The 17,287-nt window shown below is 32.7% G+C and overlaps 1 protein-coding gene across 1 annotated transcript in view; it reads left to right on the top strand.

The window, feature by feature from the left end:
* Window positions 1-7,144: 7,144 nt before the first annotated feature.
* The window catches only part of t (C45 family peptidase tan), a 40,711-nt gene continuing 30,568 nt past the window's right edge, over window positions 7,145-17,287 (top strand). Inside the window, exon 1 of the mRNA XM_090105625.1 lies at window positions 7,145-7,275. Within this exon, the coding sequence (XP_089961751.1) occupies window positions 7,233-7,275 (43 nt within the window). The 5' untranslated portion in view covers window positions 7,145-7,232. The remainder of the gene's footprint in view (window positions 7,276-17,287) is intronic.

Consider the following 17,287-nt stretch of genomic DNA (forward strand, 5'->3'; position numbering starts at 1 on the left):
TCAAAGTATGATTTAATTACGTCACTTTCAATGGAAAACTAGTTGAAAATTACATAATATTATTTTGTTGTGGATAAACTACATATAATGCTATCTATGATTCAGGAAAGATGATAAAAACGCTATGTTTAAGTAGAGAAAAGGTTATTAGGGAAAAGCATTGTTCATTTTGGGGTTAAAAGAAAATATCGGTTATCAAATGGTTATCAATCACTTTTAAAGAATGAAGCTGTATGTTGAAATACAGGACGTTTCGTAGGATTCGTAGTAGGTATATTTCTAATTAATAAATAAAGTTACTCATTAATTTTACAGTATTATATTAATATATAGAGCTTTGAAATGATGGTTTATAAAACGTATGTTCACAATAAGTTTGAAAATATTAAGAAATCTAAACAGCGTTAAGATATCTTCAATTACTTTCATTCCGTAAATCTTTTTATATAATAAAGACGCTTCTAAAGTAATTAACACGTTCACGGAAACATAAAGCCGCAACTAAAAATGTCATCAAAACAACATTAATAATATTTTAATGGCCGACATTGGTTATTTGATACACGTTCTTAGACTGAAGGTTTATTATGGAAAATAAAGCTAATTGTTACCTACACTTGGTTTAAATTATATTTAAACGGTAAATGATTATCTATATCAGCATAATAGGTATATTATATATGTATTTGTTCTTCATCATATAGTACGTAGATTTTATGTACCACGCTTTGATAATAATAATTCCAATTTTAGGTAGGTACATTTTAATACAATGCAAGATGTTTTCGTGCATTTGCTGAAAATTAAAGTTAAGGTAATTACAAATTGGAATTGAATTTTCAAGATAGTTGAATATGATATACTTCGATATCAATAAACAGAATACCATGATAATATTATACAAACTTGGTAGTCGTGGAAGAATTCCAACCAATACCCGCGTCCCCATCATTAAAGCGGCTCGACGGAACACAGTGGGGTTTTAGTCGGTAAGAATCCGACATAACCCACGGCTCCTTCCCCGGGAGCCGTGGGTATCTTAGGAAGATTTCCCCACTATAAAAAAGGTACTGTTGCTTCTGTTCTATGAACGTAAAAATATAATTAAATCTTTTTAGTTTGCGTTAAGATATATAGGCCTGTGTTTTTCCATCCTACTAGTCTTATACTAATATGTAGTATTAATGCGAAAGTTTGTGAGGATCAATGTTTGTTATTCTTTCACGCAAAACTACTTAACCGATTATAATGAAAATTGGTAGGTATGTAGGCAGCTGAGACCCAGAATAAGACATATAGGTTACTTTTTATACCGGAAAATCTCACAAGAACGAGAACAATGCGGGTTTTTCTTTGAAATGGCGGGTGAAGCCGTGGGTGGAAATCTAGTATTGTTATAAAACACTAGCTGCGCTCCGCGGTTTCACCCGCGTGGCTCCGCTCCTGTTGGTCTTAGCGTGATGATATATAGCCTTCCTCGATAAATGGGCTATCTAACGTCGAAAGAATTTTTCAAATCGGACTAGTAATTCCTGAGATTAGCGCGTTCAAACAAACAAACTCTTCAGCTTTATAATATTAGTATTGATTAGTATAGATTTGATTAGACACTAGAACCTAAATATGAACCTCGCGGTATTTAATACGTAATTTAATATCACATTGTAGGTAATCTTGTGAATATAAAAATAGATAGATAATGCAATTAGCGGCATCTATATGGCTTCTCCGAGCTGAAGATAGTTGGTGACGGTATTCATTCAGTACTGAACGTGAAAATGGAAGGTGAGTCAATTTAGTAATTAATTATTGCTTAGCGAATTAGAATTTTATTAATAGAAAATAGATATAGAAATTTATAGATATTGCGCTAGACATTGCCTGTTATATCAATAGAAATAATTTATACAGAGTTTATAGGTATTGCAGTAGAAATTATATGAGCATGAATATGGATCTTCAGTTTTAAATGAAATATACTAAATATGACTTGTGAATGATGTGAAACAAAACGAAGTTTAGATGGTTTTAGAATGTAGTGAATTGGGCCATATGCTTTTAATGAATACGTTAGGCATATCGAAATATTTTTCAGTTTTATTTATGTCGTCTTCCTTTTAATAGCTGATAACATAATATTTGGTCAGGTCCTTATTTTGTAAATGCTCATAAACAGTGGTGATTGTCTACCATTATCTATGGAAATATAGATATGATATATTCTATTGGTAGCGCAAAATCTATTATTTACTAGCGGTCCGCCCCGGCTTCGCCCGTGGTACATATTTACGTTTTCTCTACATAAGAACCATCCTCGTACTTCAAGGAATATAATAAAAAAAGAATTATCGAAATCGGTTCAGCCGTTCTCAAGTTATGCGCTTACCAACACATTTTGGGATTCATTTTTATTTTATAGAAATGTTTCAGTATATACCATACTAAAGCAAATGATTATTTTTTTTCACGGTGCAGCTAAATCTGGTAAGTTTTTATCTTCTTTACTTCGTTTATAGAAGAGTTGCGTATTTTATTTATGACTAGCCGCTCCGCGCGGTTTCACCCCCGTGGCTCCTCTCCTGTTGCCCGTAGCGTGATGAAATATAGCCTATAACCTTCGTCGATAAATGGGCTATCTAACACCGAAAGAATTTTTCAAATCGGACCAGTAGTTCCCGAGATTAGCACGTTCAAACAAACAAACAAACTCTTCAGCTTTATAATATTAGTATAGATGTAGGTAGCTGGTCTTATCTCGGTTGCTAAATAAATATTTTAATTCATATTTTAATACATCTATCGTACAATTATGTACATACAAATCGTACTTGAAACTTGTGCTCTAGAATCAGTGCTGAATTTACAAAAATTAGCCTTATTGTAAACTAGTGGTCCGCCCCGGCTTCGCCCGTGGTACATATTTCGCAATAAAAAGTAGCCTATGTCCTTTCTCGGGTATCAAAATATCTCCATACCAAATTTCATGCAAATTGGTTCAGTAGTTTAGGCGTGATTGAGTAACAGACAGACAGACAGAGTAACTTTCGCATTTATAATATTAGTATGGATTAAGGCAAGCATTCAAAGAAATACCATCATATTAAAATACGATTCCCTACAGTTACATTAAATACAGCAGAAAAAGACGATCTAATATCGCGATTGACTGCACAGGCCTACTTTCATACATAGTTACTTATTATTACCAATGAGTCTAATCAATGCAGTATTTATAACCCCATTGCCCTTATCACAAACACTAGGAAATCAAACACCCGCACACATTAAACGTTATTTATGTTCTTTGAACGAAATAAATAAGATAACAGCAAGGGTATTGTGAAAATACAGTTATCTAATGTTATATGAAACTGCATTGACACATTTCAGTAGATTACTAAATATATCATTAGGTCGGAACCCTACTACTACATACATCAAAAGGAAAAAACTTAACCCTTATAGGATCACTTTCTTATCTGTCTGTCAACACCCCATTTCTAAGGAACGCGTGGAGGCATCAAACTGAAATTTATATTGAATACTCGCACTTGTGAAACTTTGATGGTGCGTCGAGAGTAAAATTTGAAGGTCGCAATACCGTCACGTCATGGAGTAAGGCGACGATTTCGATATCTTTGAATCTTGCCAAAGAAGTTTCACTTCTGACACGAGCGCACAGCACACACGCTTTTCTTCCTAGTAAAACAACAAGCTCACAAAATATAATAGTAGTTTGTTATGAAATTTAGGGCGAGTTTCATCACTTACTGATAAAGTTTTTTTTAGTTTTCTAGTATCTATAAATAGGTTATCAATGGATAACCTATTTAATACTTCCTATATACAGTACTGTGTAGTTCAAGTGTAGTTACATACTTATGTATTATTCGTTATTTTAACTTACAGATAAGCTAAAAAGTTTTTACATTCCAATCAATAATAGTCAAGAGGCATAGATAATGTTCTTATATTGAAACTTATAATATGATAGTATGATACGCCTACTTTGCGTGCTTAAAAACTGCATAGCTTTAAAAGTATCATCGGAATGGTTATTTAGGGCATACATTTTTTTCGGTTAACCTTAATAATATATTCTTGTATATTTGTGATAAAAAACCCAATATAAAATAAAGATAAAGTACTTTATACGTTCAAGGTGTTGATAAATGATAATTTCAAGGTACTCAAACCAAAAATATATTATGTATTACACTATATTAGGTGGGCTAAAAGAAGTCATCCGATGTTGTTTAGCTCTCATTTTTTTTTCTTGTTGGAAAACTTCGATTATGTTCATGATAATGTTAATTTGAACCTTAAGAATTTTATTGGTCAAGTCGCGAAGATGACATCGGCCAAATGGGCGCCGTCACAAGAAAAATTATAATGAGTACTAATTAATATTGTTAATATTATCTATTCACGCCTATTACAATATTGTCAATCGGTATCTAGTAATGTATTATGTAGCAAATAGCAATTATTGATATTACCTCTAAAATATGATAATTTCCCATTAAAATTATTAATTGTCCTAAATGGTAACATTCATTAACTAATTAAGTGATATGCTGATATTTCCCAAAATTGATGTTATTAATTGGAACGATTACTCTAATTAAACTCATTTGGTTGGATCTCTTTATGTATATATATTTTATTTTAAAATAAAAGCTTTATACTTATTTCTAGTTACATATATCCATACTAATATTATAAATGCGAAAGTAACTCTGTCTGTCTGTCTGTTACTCAATCACGCCTTAACTACTGAACCAATTTGCATGAAATTTGGTATAGAGATATTTTGATACCCGAGAAAGGTCATATAGGATAGGTTTTATCCCGGAAATCCTACGGGAACGGGTTTTTCTTCGAAAACGCGGGCGAAGCCGCGAGCGGAAAGCTAGTAAAGTATAAAAACATTTCTATTCACACACATATTTTTCAGAGCAATAACTTCCTCCTATTCGTTTATAACAAAGAAATTCGAATACTAATTAATTAATAGTGAAAATATTTAAAAATCCTTTCTATAGGAAATAAATGTTTCCTGAGTGACGGACTCTAATTTCATTATTTTGGCCGAAACCAAGACAAACAGGTAATAATTGTATAGAATTGCATCACATTATTATTTATTATTAAACTTAATATCATGGTACACTTTTATTAATAATAGTTGTATTCTAACCGGTTTTCAGATCTTATCCTAGGTTACTTATATACTACTAGCTTTCCGCCCGCGGCTTCGCCCGCGTTTTCAGAGAAAAACCCGTTCCCGAAGGATTTCCGGGATAAAACCTATCCTATGTCCTTTCTCGGGTATCAAAATATCTCTATACCAAATTTCATGCAAATTGGTTCAGTAGTTCAGGCGTGATTGTGTAACAGACAGACAGACAGACAGAGTTACTTTCGCATTTATAATATTAGTATGGATGATTACCTGATGCACGCTACTTATGTAAATTTTTCTATATTCTATATTTTTATTTAATTTTCTTCCATAAAAACCATCCATGTGTCTTAAGAAAATTATAAAAAAAATTGCTCTAAATGGTCCAGCCGTTCTCGAGTTTTGCGCTCAGCAACACGTTGGGCGATTTTTATTTAGATAGGCTTCCGTATCGATTGATGTATGCTTTGCATTGTAATAAATTAATATTCAAATTTACTTCACATTATACCAATATTTATACAGAATTTAAATAGTTAGGTCCACAACACATTTGAATTTGAAACTTCAATTTTTTTTTAATCACTACATAGTATAAAACAAAGTCGCTTTCCGCCGTCTGTGTGTTTGTTTGTACGCTTAAACCTTTAAAATGACTCAACAGATTTTGATGCTTTTTTTTAATAGATAGAGTACCTAATTCAAGAGGAAGGTTCTAGTATATAATTTAATAGGTTTAAGACAAAGTGGGCGAAGCCGCGGACGGTTAGCTAGTAAATTATATTCGAGAGTATCATTCCGTATAGAAACAATTATCAGAAAGACAAGACGATCACAGAAAAATACAGTGAACTCTGCATAACAAAAAAGATTCTTGTCTAAATGTTTCAAATAACAATCATATAAAAACCGGTCCGCGTGTTCTGCTCATGGAGTGGTCGTACACACTAAGATACTGAGTTGAAGACTATTTTTAATTTTCCTTAATATTTACAAAACAAAAATGTTAAAAATATACGTATAGGTACTATACTTGAGAACACAAGTATAGTATACGTATATTTCACCGGTATATTATCCTTGTATTATAAACTTCAATCCATCAATAATTAATTAAAAATATAGCAAAAATATTCTGCAACATTTGCCGTACAAACACTGTAACATACAGACAACGAAAACAATCTAATATGACCCGATTAATTGTATTGTCAAATAACAGCTGATTGTTTTATGTTTTCAATGAAACCACGTGAACGATGAAACTAATTACCATAATTACTATAATGGATAGTAACAAGGTGTTTAAAAAGAAATGAAGGCAGTAGGACATGATCTTTCGACGCAATTTAAGGTAGTTTAACACAGAAGGTCGACATTTTTATGTTAAACTAGCGGTCCGCCCCGGCTTCGCCCGTGGTACATGTTTACGTTTTCTCTACATAAGCACCATCCTCGTACTTCAAGGAATATAATAAAAAAAGAATTATCGAAATCGGTTCAGCCGTTCTCGAGTTATGCGCTTACCAACACATTTTGCGATTCATTTTTATATATAAGAGAAGATGCGTAATTTATTTTTAATAGAAAATAGACCATATTAATAAAAATTAAGTAACCTTGTTAGGTATTTAGTATTGCCAGATAACTAATATAGGTCAAGTGCAAGTCGTATTATATGCGTATTATCATTCATGATTCGACAGAGCAATTCTACAAAGGAACTTTCCTAAACATATCTCGAAAGAGAGCTCACAATTTAATAGGGTTATGGCCACATCAATAGTGTAAAACTATAGATTAAATACTGTAATATTATCTATAGCAATACATTAAGTACCCGCATAAATGTGTGATAAACCGTATAAAAAGAAATAAAACACAGAGCAGAGTTCGAATCCGTTCCCCGAACGTGACCGTGTACGTACGGTGTGAAACGTCATTATTTTACGGATGTTTTGCCTCGCGCCGATTTCCAGTTTCATTTCTGTGCACGAAGTATAAGATATACACGCGATTTTAATATAATTGTTATTATTTTGGTGCGATGTTCCGATTATTGCTTGTTGTTGTGGTATTTGCGTTGTCAGGTGAGATATATTTTTTAAGTATTTTTTTTTATTTAATGCGAAATATTCTTGTCCTTTTATAATATCTTAAAAAATCATATAAAAAGATATGCACAAGCGAATGAATAATTTATTTTAGTAGTATAAAAAACTAGTTACACGTTTATTAGATTACTCATTATGTTTGATTTGGCATCATCATAATACGGCTTTATGAAAATGATAAACACACGTTATTTTCATGCTTTACTGCTATGTTATAAAAGTAATTAAACGTTGTTTAATTACAGTACACAAACACTTAATAACTCATGAGCTAATATTTCATGCTTCTTGGTTTACCACAAGTACTTGTAATAATAAGTAGAAAGATTTCATTACATTTACCGATATACATAAAGTAGTAGAGAAAGAAAATTAGAGTATCCAACTTACTTCTGAAAACATTCTTAAAATAAAAAATTTTTCCTCCCCACTCCACAATGTAAAAACCAGCCATCAAATCATCGAGAATTTAACTAAATAAAAAACATATAAATCAAAAAATGTATCAAACCTTACATGTACATACAAATATGTATGAAATGAAATACGAACTAATAATATTTCAGTGAAATAATATATCATTAGCAGGGATTCAAATGTTCATCTATTATGAGTATTGCCTTTGCCAATGAATCTGCAAAGCCGGACTGTATAAAACAATTCCTTTTACCATGTCACAACCAGAAAATCCAGCGGAGCGAGGTTAATTTTGTTTAAAATATGTTACAATATTTATGGTCTAACATTAATTTCATGGAATTTTCATTTATGCTTCTTAATGTTGATACGTATCGTGTTGTATTTAGAGAGAATATTCGGATGTTGATAGAAACTGCTTTTGTTGTTGTTTCGTTACTTGAATCATAGGAGGATTTTTATAGGAAATTATTTAGAAGTAGATCAGAGTTTTGCGATATGTAAGACCTGAAAATATGTAGTACCTACATGTTTGCTAACTCTCTCTGGCTCATTTCAAACGTCATAGATAATTCTGTTGAAAGATAATTGTGATACTAAGTAAATACGGTTAAGTAGGACGGTATTTAATATAATACCTAAATTCTACCAAAATATATTGAGACATAGGATTGAAGGAAAAAAGGTAATCTATATCTACACTAATATTATAAAGAGGAAAACTTTGTTTGTTTGTTTGTTTGATTGTAATGAATAGGCTCATAAACTACTGGACCGATTTTAAAAATTCTTTCACCATTCGAAAGCTACATTATCCACGATTAATATAGGCTAGGTTTTATCCGAGAAATCCCACGGGAACGGGAACTATGCGGGTTTTTCTTTGAAAACGCGGGCGAAGCCGCAGGCGGAAAGCTAGTAATATATAAAAATGAAACCCGTTTTCCTTGGTCACGGCATCACGCGTGAACAGGTGGACCGATTTCGATAACTTTTTTATAATATTCCTTGAAATACGAGGATGGTTCTTATGGAAAGAAAATATAAACATGTACCACGGGCGAAGCCGGGGCGGACCGCTAGTTTGCTATAATTACGGAAGGGTAAAATAAAAATGTAGTTAGTGGTATACGTAGGTGAAGATTTAAGTCATTATTTACTCTGATGAAGATGAAAAAGATAGATTAGGTAGTGATGAATAGACGTATTGAATTTATGATGGTTTAACTAAATAATGGAAGATAATGCAGTAGGTATACATAACTAGGGATCAAATGTTTTTGACACTTTTTCAAGCTAGGAATTGATAAATTTAAATAAAGGGTTGCCTTTTTTGTAATTATATAATGTTATTTTCTTACACATGCCTCTAATTTAAATGCAAAATTTAATTGTTCATTCATTTACCTTGTATGGTATTTAAAAACCTGTTACGAATTATATGTTTTAAGTAATAGCTATCCTAATAATTACTGAAAAAAATTAATGTTTCCTTTTTATATTAATTAAGAATTGAATAATTGCGAATGTTAATTTATAATGAATGGAAAATTAATGGAAATTGATAAATAATTGTCTGAATACACTTACTAGTTCTACGTCATAGACATTTTTAAATCATCGAAGTAGGTAAACAAATTAATTGTTTGAATACGTAAAAGCAAATCTATTTACTTTGTTTATTCGTCACTACATAGTATAAAACAAAGTCGCTTTCCCTGTCCCTATGTCCCTATGTCCCTATGTCCCTTTGTACGCTTAAATCTTTGAAACTACGCAACGGATTTTGATGCGGTTTTTTTTAATAGATAGAATGATTCAAGAGGAAGGTTTATATGTATAATAAGATCCATTAAGTAGTGGAGAAGTACTGTTATTTTTGAGGTTTCTAATGTGATGTCGTAAAAAATTACATTTATTCCGCTTACATTGCAAACGCAGGCTGAACCCTACGAGTTTTATCAAAATAATGTACTAAGTATTATACACATTGAAAAGGTCTACAGAAAAGTCTGCGATGGTATATGTCTATCTCTTATGGATAACCCACAATAACTTTTTTTTGTCATTTACTTTTTACGACAAATAATGGCTAATTTTCGAAGCGATTTTAACCAATACAGCATTAATCCTTAACCAATTAAATACCATGGATACATTGTTCATTTAATATAGATCTATATGGCCCTTTACACCGTATGATTCAAGTGAATATTTTCGAAGATATTACAGATTTAAAAATTGCAGGACGTAGCGTTTGCGGCCGCCCGGCTATGTATTTTATACCCGTGCGATGCCGGAGGCCGGAGCGGGCCGCTATATTTTTATACCTATACAACGTTCACAATTTTTCTGTAGTGTATTTAGTATCAGCATTGCACCCGTGCGAAGCCGGGGCGGGTCGCTAGTTATTTATATAAGTTACTAGCTTTCCACCTGCGGCTTCGCCCGCGCAGTCAAAGAAAATCCCGCATAGTTCCGGTTCCCGTGAGATTTCCGGGATAAAACCTATCCTCTGTCCCGGGGTAAAAAGTAGCCTATGTCCTTTCTCGGGTATCAAAATATCTCTATACCAAATTTCATGCAAATTGGTCCAGTATTTAAGGCGTGATTGAGTAACAGACAGACAGAGTTACTTTCGCATTTATAATATTAGTATCTTTATGGATTTAAAAACCTAGGAAAATATGGAGCTATTCTCCTACGCTTTTAAATACCCCAAATGCCTATCTATTAAGTATTGCTTTAAGAATCTTATCACGAATTTTTATGTTGAAAACAAAATAATAAATAATTAATGAATTATACTATATTTATATTCTTGCTCTTTTAAATAAATCAGATGCATATTTTAAAATTTTGTTGAAAAATCGATCCTTGTACTTGTATTCGAGGTTTTAACCAAACTAATACTACCTACTCTCTAATCGATTAGTATTTAATGGGAAAAAGGAATACTTTTAAGGCCACGGCTATCTTACCCTGCTTTTGCAAAAACTCAAGCTAACTGCCTTGCTAGCTAAGAGCCTTCTTAGGAAAAGTTGCTTAGAATATTACTTGATGCGCCCCGCGGTTTCACCTGCGCGGCTCCGCTACTGTTATTCTTAGCTCCTAAACTACTGAACCAATTTGCATGAAATTTTGTATGGAGATATTTTGATACCCGAGAAAGGACATAGGCTACCTTTTATTGCGAAATATGTACCACGGGCGAAGCCGGGGCGGACCTCTAGTATATAATAAAACTAAAATGTTTGTTTGTTTGAACGCCCTAATCTCAGGAACGAGGTGCCTGTACAATTTGAAAAATTCTTTCGGTGTTAGATAGCCCATTTAACGAGGAAGGCAGGCTTCATCATCACGCTAAGACCAACAGGATTGGAGCACTGCGTATAAAACCGCGGGGCACAGCTAGTGTTATATAAATCTAAAACATTGCGTAACATTACTGGTTAGTAGTTAATACTAATTGGAGTGTACATAATACGGCTTCTATTTACACGAGTATACAATAATTACATTGATTTACCAGCGTCATAATCAATTTTATACAAGAGGTCAAACCCCGCAATGGTGTAATTGTAATTGTAATAATAATGTAATTGCACATAAATGCTCACTTATGGACTTCAATTATTAATTATATTGTCAGAGCGAGAACAAGACAATATGATACGTAATGTACTATATAAAAATAAGTCGGGTTTTCCTTCCTGACGCTATAACTCCAGAACGCACTAACCGATTTCCACGGTTTTGCATTCATTGGAAAGGTCTCGGGCTCCGTGAGGTTTATAGCAAAGAAAAGGTGTCTCTGGTGGCGAAACGGAGTTCACGGTTTGCTAGTTTAATATTTTTCTAGAGTTTTAACTTTTAATCACAAAAATCTTTAAACATTTCTCTCTCTTTTTTTTTCAAATCAAATAACAATCTATATTAATATTATAAAGCTGAATAGTTTGTTTGCTTGAACGCGCGAGACTCAGGAACCACGGGTCCGATTTGAAAATATATTTGTAGAAGATAGTAAAGAACACACAATTCACTAGTTCAACTTTATTTAGATTTTTATTACAAAAAAAATTATTAAACTTAAACTAAATTATTTTATAGAAGACTTTAACAAACAGCCTGATAAACTAACTTTACAATGCGAACTAATTATTATTATCTGCAAATATGTACATAACATACCTTATTACTAATTCAAAATACAACAATGATAAGATGTAACATTGAAATGATAATTTTTCAAGGTTGTAACGACTCTTTTGTATACAAACAAACAAATTAGTATGGTATGTATGTCATTAGAGATACGCGTACAACAAAGTTGTAAGAGGATAACAAATTATATATTTTTAATAGTAAAATATGCATAAAGACGTGTGTGAAAATAATTATATACATAATTGCTTCGTAAGGAATGGAGAACAAAAATTAATCCTTTATTGAATATCGAAAAACCCATAAAATTTTGTGAAGTTGGAATCAACATGATACTCAAAGAAAACAAATTTAAAACTTAACCCACATATTACTTACAATTAGTCACTAACCATCTTCTGTCTTTGCTTATATTGATAATTTTGAATAAATTACATATAATAATTGTGTAAAATATTATTCTAATTCTTCCTAAATGAATACCATATGCCAACTCCAAACAAAAGTTAAAGTATTGATCCTTGTTAAAGAAACAATCTATCAGTGAAAATTATGAGATTCAACTATTTCCTTTGTAGTAGTAGTGATGACCTACGGAACAGAGACGTGGCCTCTAACCCTGGGCCTTGTGAACAAGCTCAGCGTCGCCCAACGTGCTATGGAAAGGGCTATGCTCGGAGTTTCCCTACGAGATCGAATCAGAAATGAGGAGATCCGTAGGAGAACCGGAGTCACCGACATAGCTCGCCGGATTAGCACGTTGAAGTGGCAATGTTCGGGGCACATAACCCGTAGAACCGATGGCCGTTGGGGCAGAAAGGTTCTGGAATGGAGGCCACGAACGGGAAGACGAAGCGTGGGACGACCTCCCAAAAGATGGACAGACGACCTGGTCCGAGTGGCAGGGAGCCGCTGGATGCAGGCCGCCGGTGACTGGTCGTACTGGAAATCCTTGAGGGAGGCCTTTGTCCAGCAGTGGACGTCCCACGGCTGATAAGAAGAAGAAGAAGAAAATATTATTCTAATTCTTCCTAATGAATACCATATGCCAACTCCAAACAAAAGTTAAAGATCCTTGTTAAAGAAACAATCTATCAGTGAAAATTATGAGATTCAACTATTTCCCTTATAAGCACAGTAACTGAAAAACATTTTAATAGTATGTAGTTACCTACCTAATCATTTAAAACTAACCCTCTTTAATAAGAAAGAAAGAAAGAAAGAAATAATAATACTAATAAGTAATTGTTAAAGCTTAAACCCAGTAAGATAATATTGCATGAGATTTTCCATGGTTCATTGCAAAGTTTCCAAAAGTTGCGTTTTAATTTCCAGTTCCAACGTTCAGACTTCACCTCAGTTATTAGGTACTTATTTAAAATGTTTAAAACATTGATTAAACATTAAATTTCTTACAAACAGAACTAAATACTTCAATTAGTCACAGCATTATGTAGATGGCGCTTGAATAACACGACTCGACAAAAAAATTTTCGTTCTTTGTCCTAAAGTTTATACTATTATTTTCCAGTTAGTTATGCACAAAAACGAAAAGAAAATACCTTTTTGCGGTATAAAGTTTGCTTTTGTGATAGTTATAATAATAATACTCATTTTTCAATTTTTTCATAAATTTTAATTGATTTTAATATTTTTAAAAAGACCGCGCGGTGAGAGTGGGGTATTAACGTTTACACTGTGCCGCTAGATGGCACCCGAGTGATAAACAACCATCAGGCCCAGAATAACTTAAAATGTCGTCACGAAAGTGCAAATACGATGCTGATGAATTTTGTTTTATATGTGGTCAATTTATTAAAGTTCGAGACGTGAAATATGAACTAAAGACATCTCACGTTCTCTGTGAAGCCTATGAAGCATATTTTGACTGTCCTGTACGGAATCAAGATAAGCCATGGGCTCCACATGTTGCTTGTAGATATTGTAAAAGGTGTTTGGAAGGTAATGCAAATTACAAATTACAAATTTTAAGGCCATGGGCTGCAGGATGTCATTAAAAGTACATATGCTGCATGCTCATTTGGATAAATTTAAAAACAACATGGGAGCCTATTCCGAAGAGCAAGGAGAACGTTTCCATCAGGACATCATGAATTTTGAACAACGCTATCAAGGCCAATACAATGAAAACATGATGGGCGACTATATTTGGGGTTTATTGAGAGAAAGTAGCTATGAACATAAAAGAAAAAGTAAAAGTGTGCACTTTTAAGTTATTTTCCACTTTTCTGTAAGCTAATTTGATAGTAAAACTTAATAAAAATAATAAACATTTTTATTGCAATAGTTTTATTTTCAATCAAAAATTAAAATCCGAGATTTTTAAAAATTTCCTTCAATCAGTCTTCTAAGCACAAAAGCAAAGTTTTTCATGCCATATATTTTTTTTCCGTCTAATTACGACCTAAACTACGAAATTTAATGCTTTGCAATCAAAGTCAAATTTCATGGTGACCCGTTGTAATCAAACGTTTAGGCGAGATATTTTGCTACCATTGCAAGGGGCCATTAGCCCCTTATAATTCAGTCTGTAGGTATTTATGCTCTACAAAAGGTGGCGTAGAAAATGTTTTGAAACGATATTGTTTAGGTATGAAAGGTTAATCAAAATCCAAGTTTTCGACCTTGACGGACCCAGGCGCTAGCCGCCATCTTGAATTAAAGGTGCTAAAATTAGGTATATTTTAAATAACTTCTCAATTGTTTACTAAATCACAAAAGTGTCTATGAGGGGTTCAAAGAAGACAAAATTACCTACATTTTTTTCATACATGATTATTCTGTAAGTCTTAAAGGTAAAAAGTTACAAGCGACGGAAATAATAATATTTACAGAAATCATATAATTTTAATTTTGTTTAAAAATTGTACAGCTATCATTTTTTAATTCTCTTTGATGGCCCGGGCTGGTTAATGGTGGCTTCTTCATTATCGTCGCTGAAATTTTCTGTTTCATCGTCTGTATTTTTAGTTTCCAACCATGAAATTTCGTCATCATGACCAGAAGAAATCGAAGACGCTGGAGCACGCTTTCTAGTAACTTTTTACGGAGGGGACATGGATAAGGAATCCTTAGAAGATATCCGATATGAACAATTCGTAAAGTTATCAATAAAAAGTAAATTTAATCGACGAAATTTCATGGTTGAAAACTAAAAATACAGACAATGAAACAGAAAATTTCAGCGACGATAATGAAGAAGCCACCATTAACCAGCCCGGGCCATCAAAAAGAATAAAAAAAGATTGCTGCATAATTTTTAAACAAAATTAAAATTATATGATTTCTGTAAATATTATTATTTCCGTCGCTTGTAACTTTTTACCTTTAAGACTTACAGAATAATCATGTATGAAAAAAATGTAGGTAATTTTGTCTTCTTTGAACCCCTCATAGACACTTTTGTGATTTAGTAAACAATTGAGAAATTATTTAAAATATACCTAATTTTAGCACCTTTAATTCAAGGTGGCGGCTAGCGCCTGGGTCCGTCAAGGTCGAAAACTTGGATTTTTATTAACCTTTCATACCTAAACAATATTGTTTCAAAACATTTTCTACGCCACCTTTTGTAGAGCAGAGGCTTTTACATTTCCCCACAGACTGGACTATTACATTCACGCGAAGCTTTCGTAGACCTGCGTGGAAATCTCGTACATAGGGCGATACAGATGGCGCTAAGTCCTCCTAATTTTACGCAAAAAATGTAATATTTTAATAAGCTTTAACGACCCTCTACGACATTTTTAATGAATTAAATAATTGTATTACAATTTTGGAGGAACTTTTACCTCATGCAATGTTCCAGATGATGGTTTCGCGGAGGATTTTAAATAACAAACAGCACATCAAAACAACAGATGTCGCATCTAAACAACGAATACGTTTGTATGGAGCTTTTACATCGCGCTTATGAAATTTATTTTCGAGACTATATAATACTCGCCTGACGTCCTGGCTGCAGCGGCTCATTCGTAAATTAACATTGCGTTAGTTGCGTACTGCGTCTATATCTTTACAAAAGTAAAATTTTTCTGAAACCCGTACAGATTACGCATCTTGTAGGGTTTATAATGTAACTGTCCCGGCGAACGTTGTTCTGCCCTATTGCCCCATTTTCATGCTTTTTCTCCATAAGAACCTTCTTTGTGCAATAACAAAATCGTTACAATAATATAAGTCGAATTGGTCGAGCCGTTCTGGCGTTTGGTGTTTCATTTTTATATTATGGATTTATAGATTGTAGGAAAATCGAATAATGTACAGTACACAGTATACAGTACAGTATACAGGACAGTAAGTCAATTTGAGGTCTTAATCAAATGATCACAGCTCTCGTATCAACCATTACTCAATTGGTCAAAATAACTTTAGGACCATAACTACCGTGCTTTGCCTTGAAAATAACTCAAGCCAAGGATCTTATCAAAGCTTATTATATTATTCACAAACCTATGTTAAAATCAATTAAATCCCTTCTTTAAGTTTATACAAAAAGCTTTTAAAGCTCTCAAAAAGTCTATGTAAATAAAACTATAGAAAAACGTGATACAGAACAATAATTCCGAATATTATTACATTTAAATTCTTTAGTTCTAATGTTAGTGCAAAATTGTACTGTTTTATGACACAAAGATAAATAAATAACAACCTAGTAATTAAAATAACCAAACAGGAGCTTTATGGTATCTTTTAAAAGTTTGTATGCAATTATAATGTTCATGTTTTTTTGGTCCTACATGTTCATCCGAATTCCGATCGGATAAAATTATGTCAAATATTATAAACCAGAAAATTTAAACTCAATCTTTATAATAATCGTATTAGTATAGGTAAACATTTTCCATCATTTACTTTTTTTAGTGATTGGTTATTAATTAATATCCACACACAATCCTTTCTATTATGTATTTATTCATTGTGACATTTGTAAAATACTAGTTTTTTTTCTAATTGATCTGTCTCCGTCCAGATACTTCAGTACTTGTAAGTTTTTAAATGTTTAACAGTAATTATAAAAGTCCTATGAAAATATCAAAAAAATCTTCAATGAAATGATAAAAGAACGAATTAAAAAGTATTTATTCCTCCAATTCGCAGTAATAGGTCATCATCACTACATAGTATAAAACAAAGTCGCTTTCTCTGTCCCTATGTCCCTATGTCCCTATGTATGCTTAAATCTTTAAAACTACGCAACGGATTTTGATGCGGTTTTTTTTAATAGATAGAGTGATTCAAGAGGAAGGTTTTAGTATATAATTTATTATATTTTAGACAAAGCGGGCGAAGCCGCGGGCGGAAAGCTAGTATATTATAAACATGATTTTTTGTCAGACAAATGCAAGAAATATAAAAAAAGCCCCATATTTTGCTTGACCCC

Source organism: Colias eurytheme, chromosome 1 (genome assembly GCF_061535395.1).
Source record: "Colias eurytheme isolate Ceu_HAF_F1 chromosome 1, ilColEury1 Martin Lab GWU primary, whole genome shotgun sequence".
NCBI classification, from domain to species: Eukaryota; Metazoa; Arthropoda; class Insecta; order Lepidoptera; family Pieridae; genus Colias; species Colias eurytheme.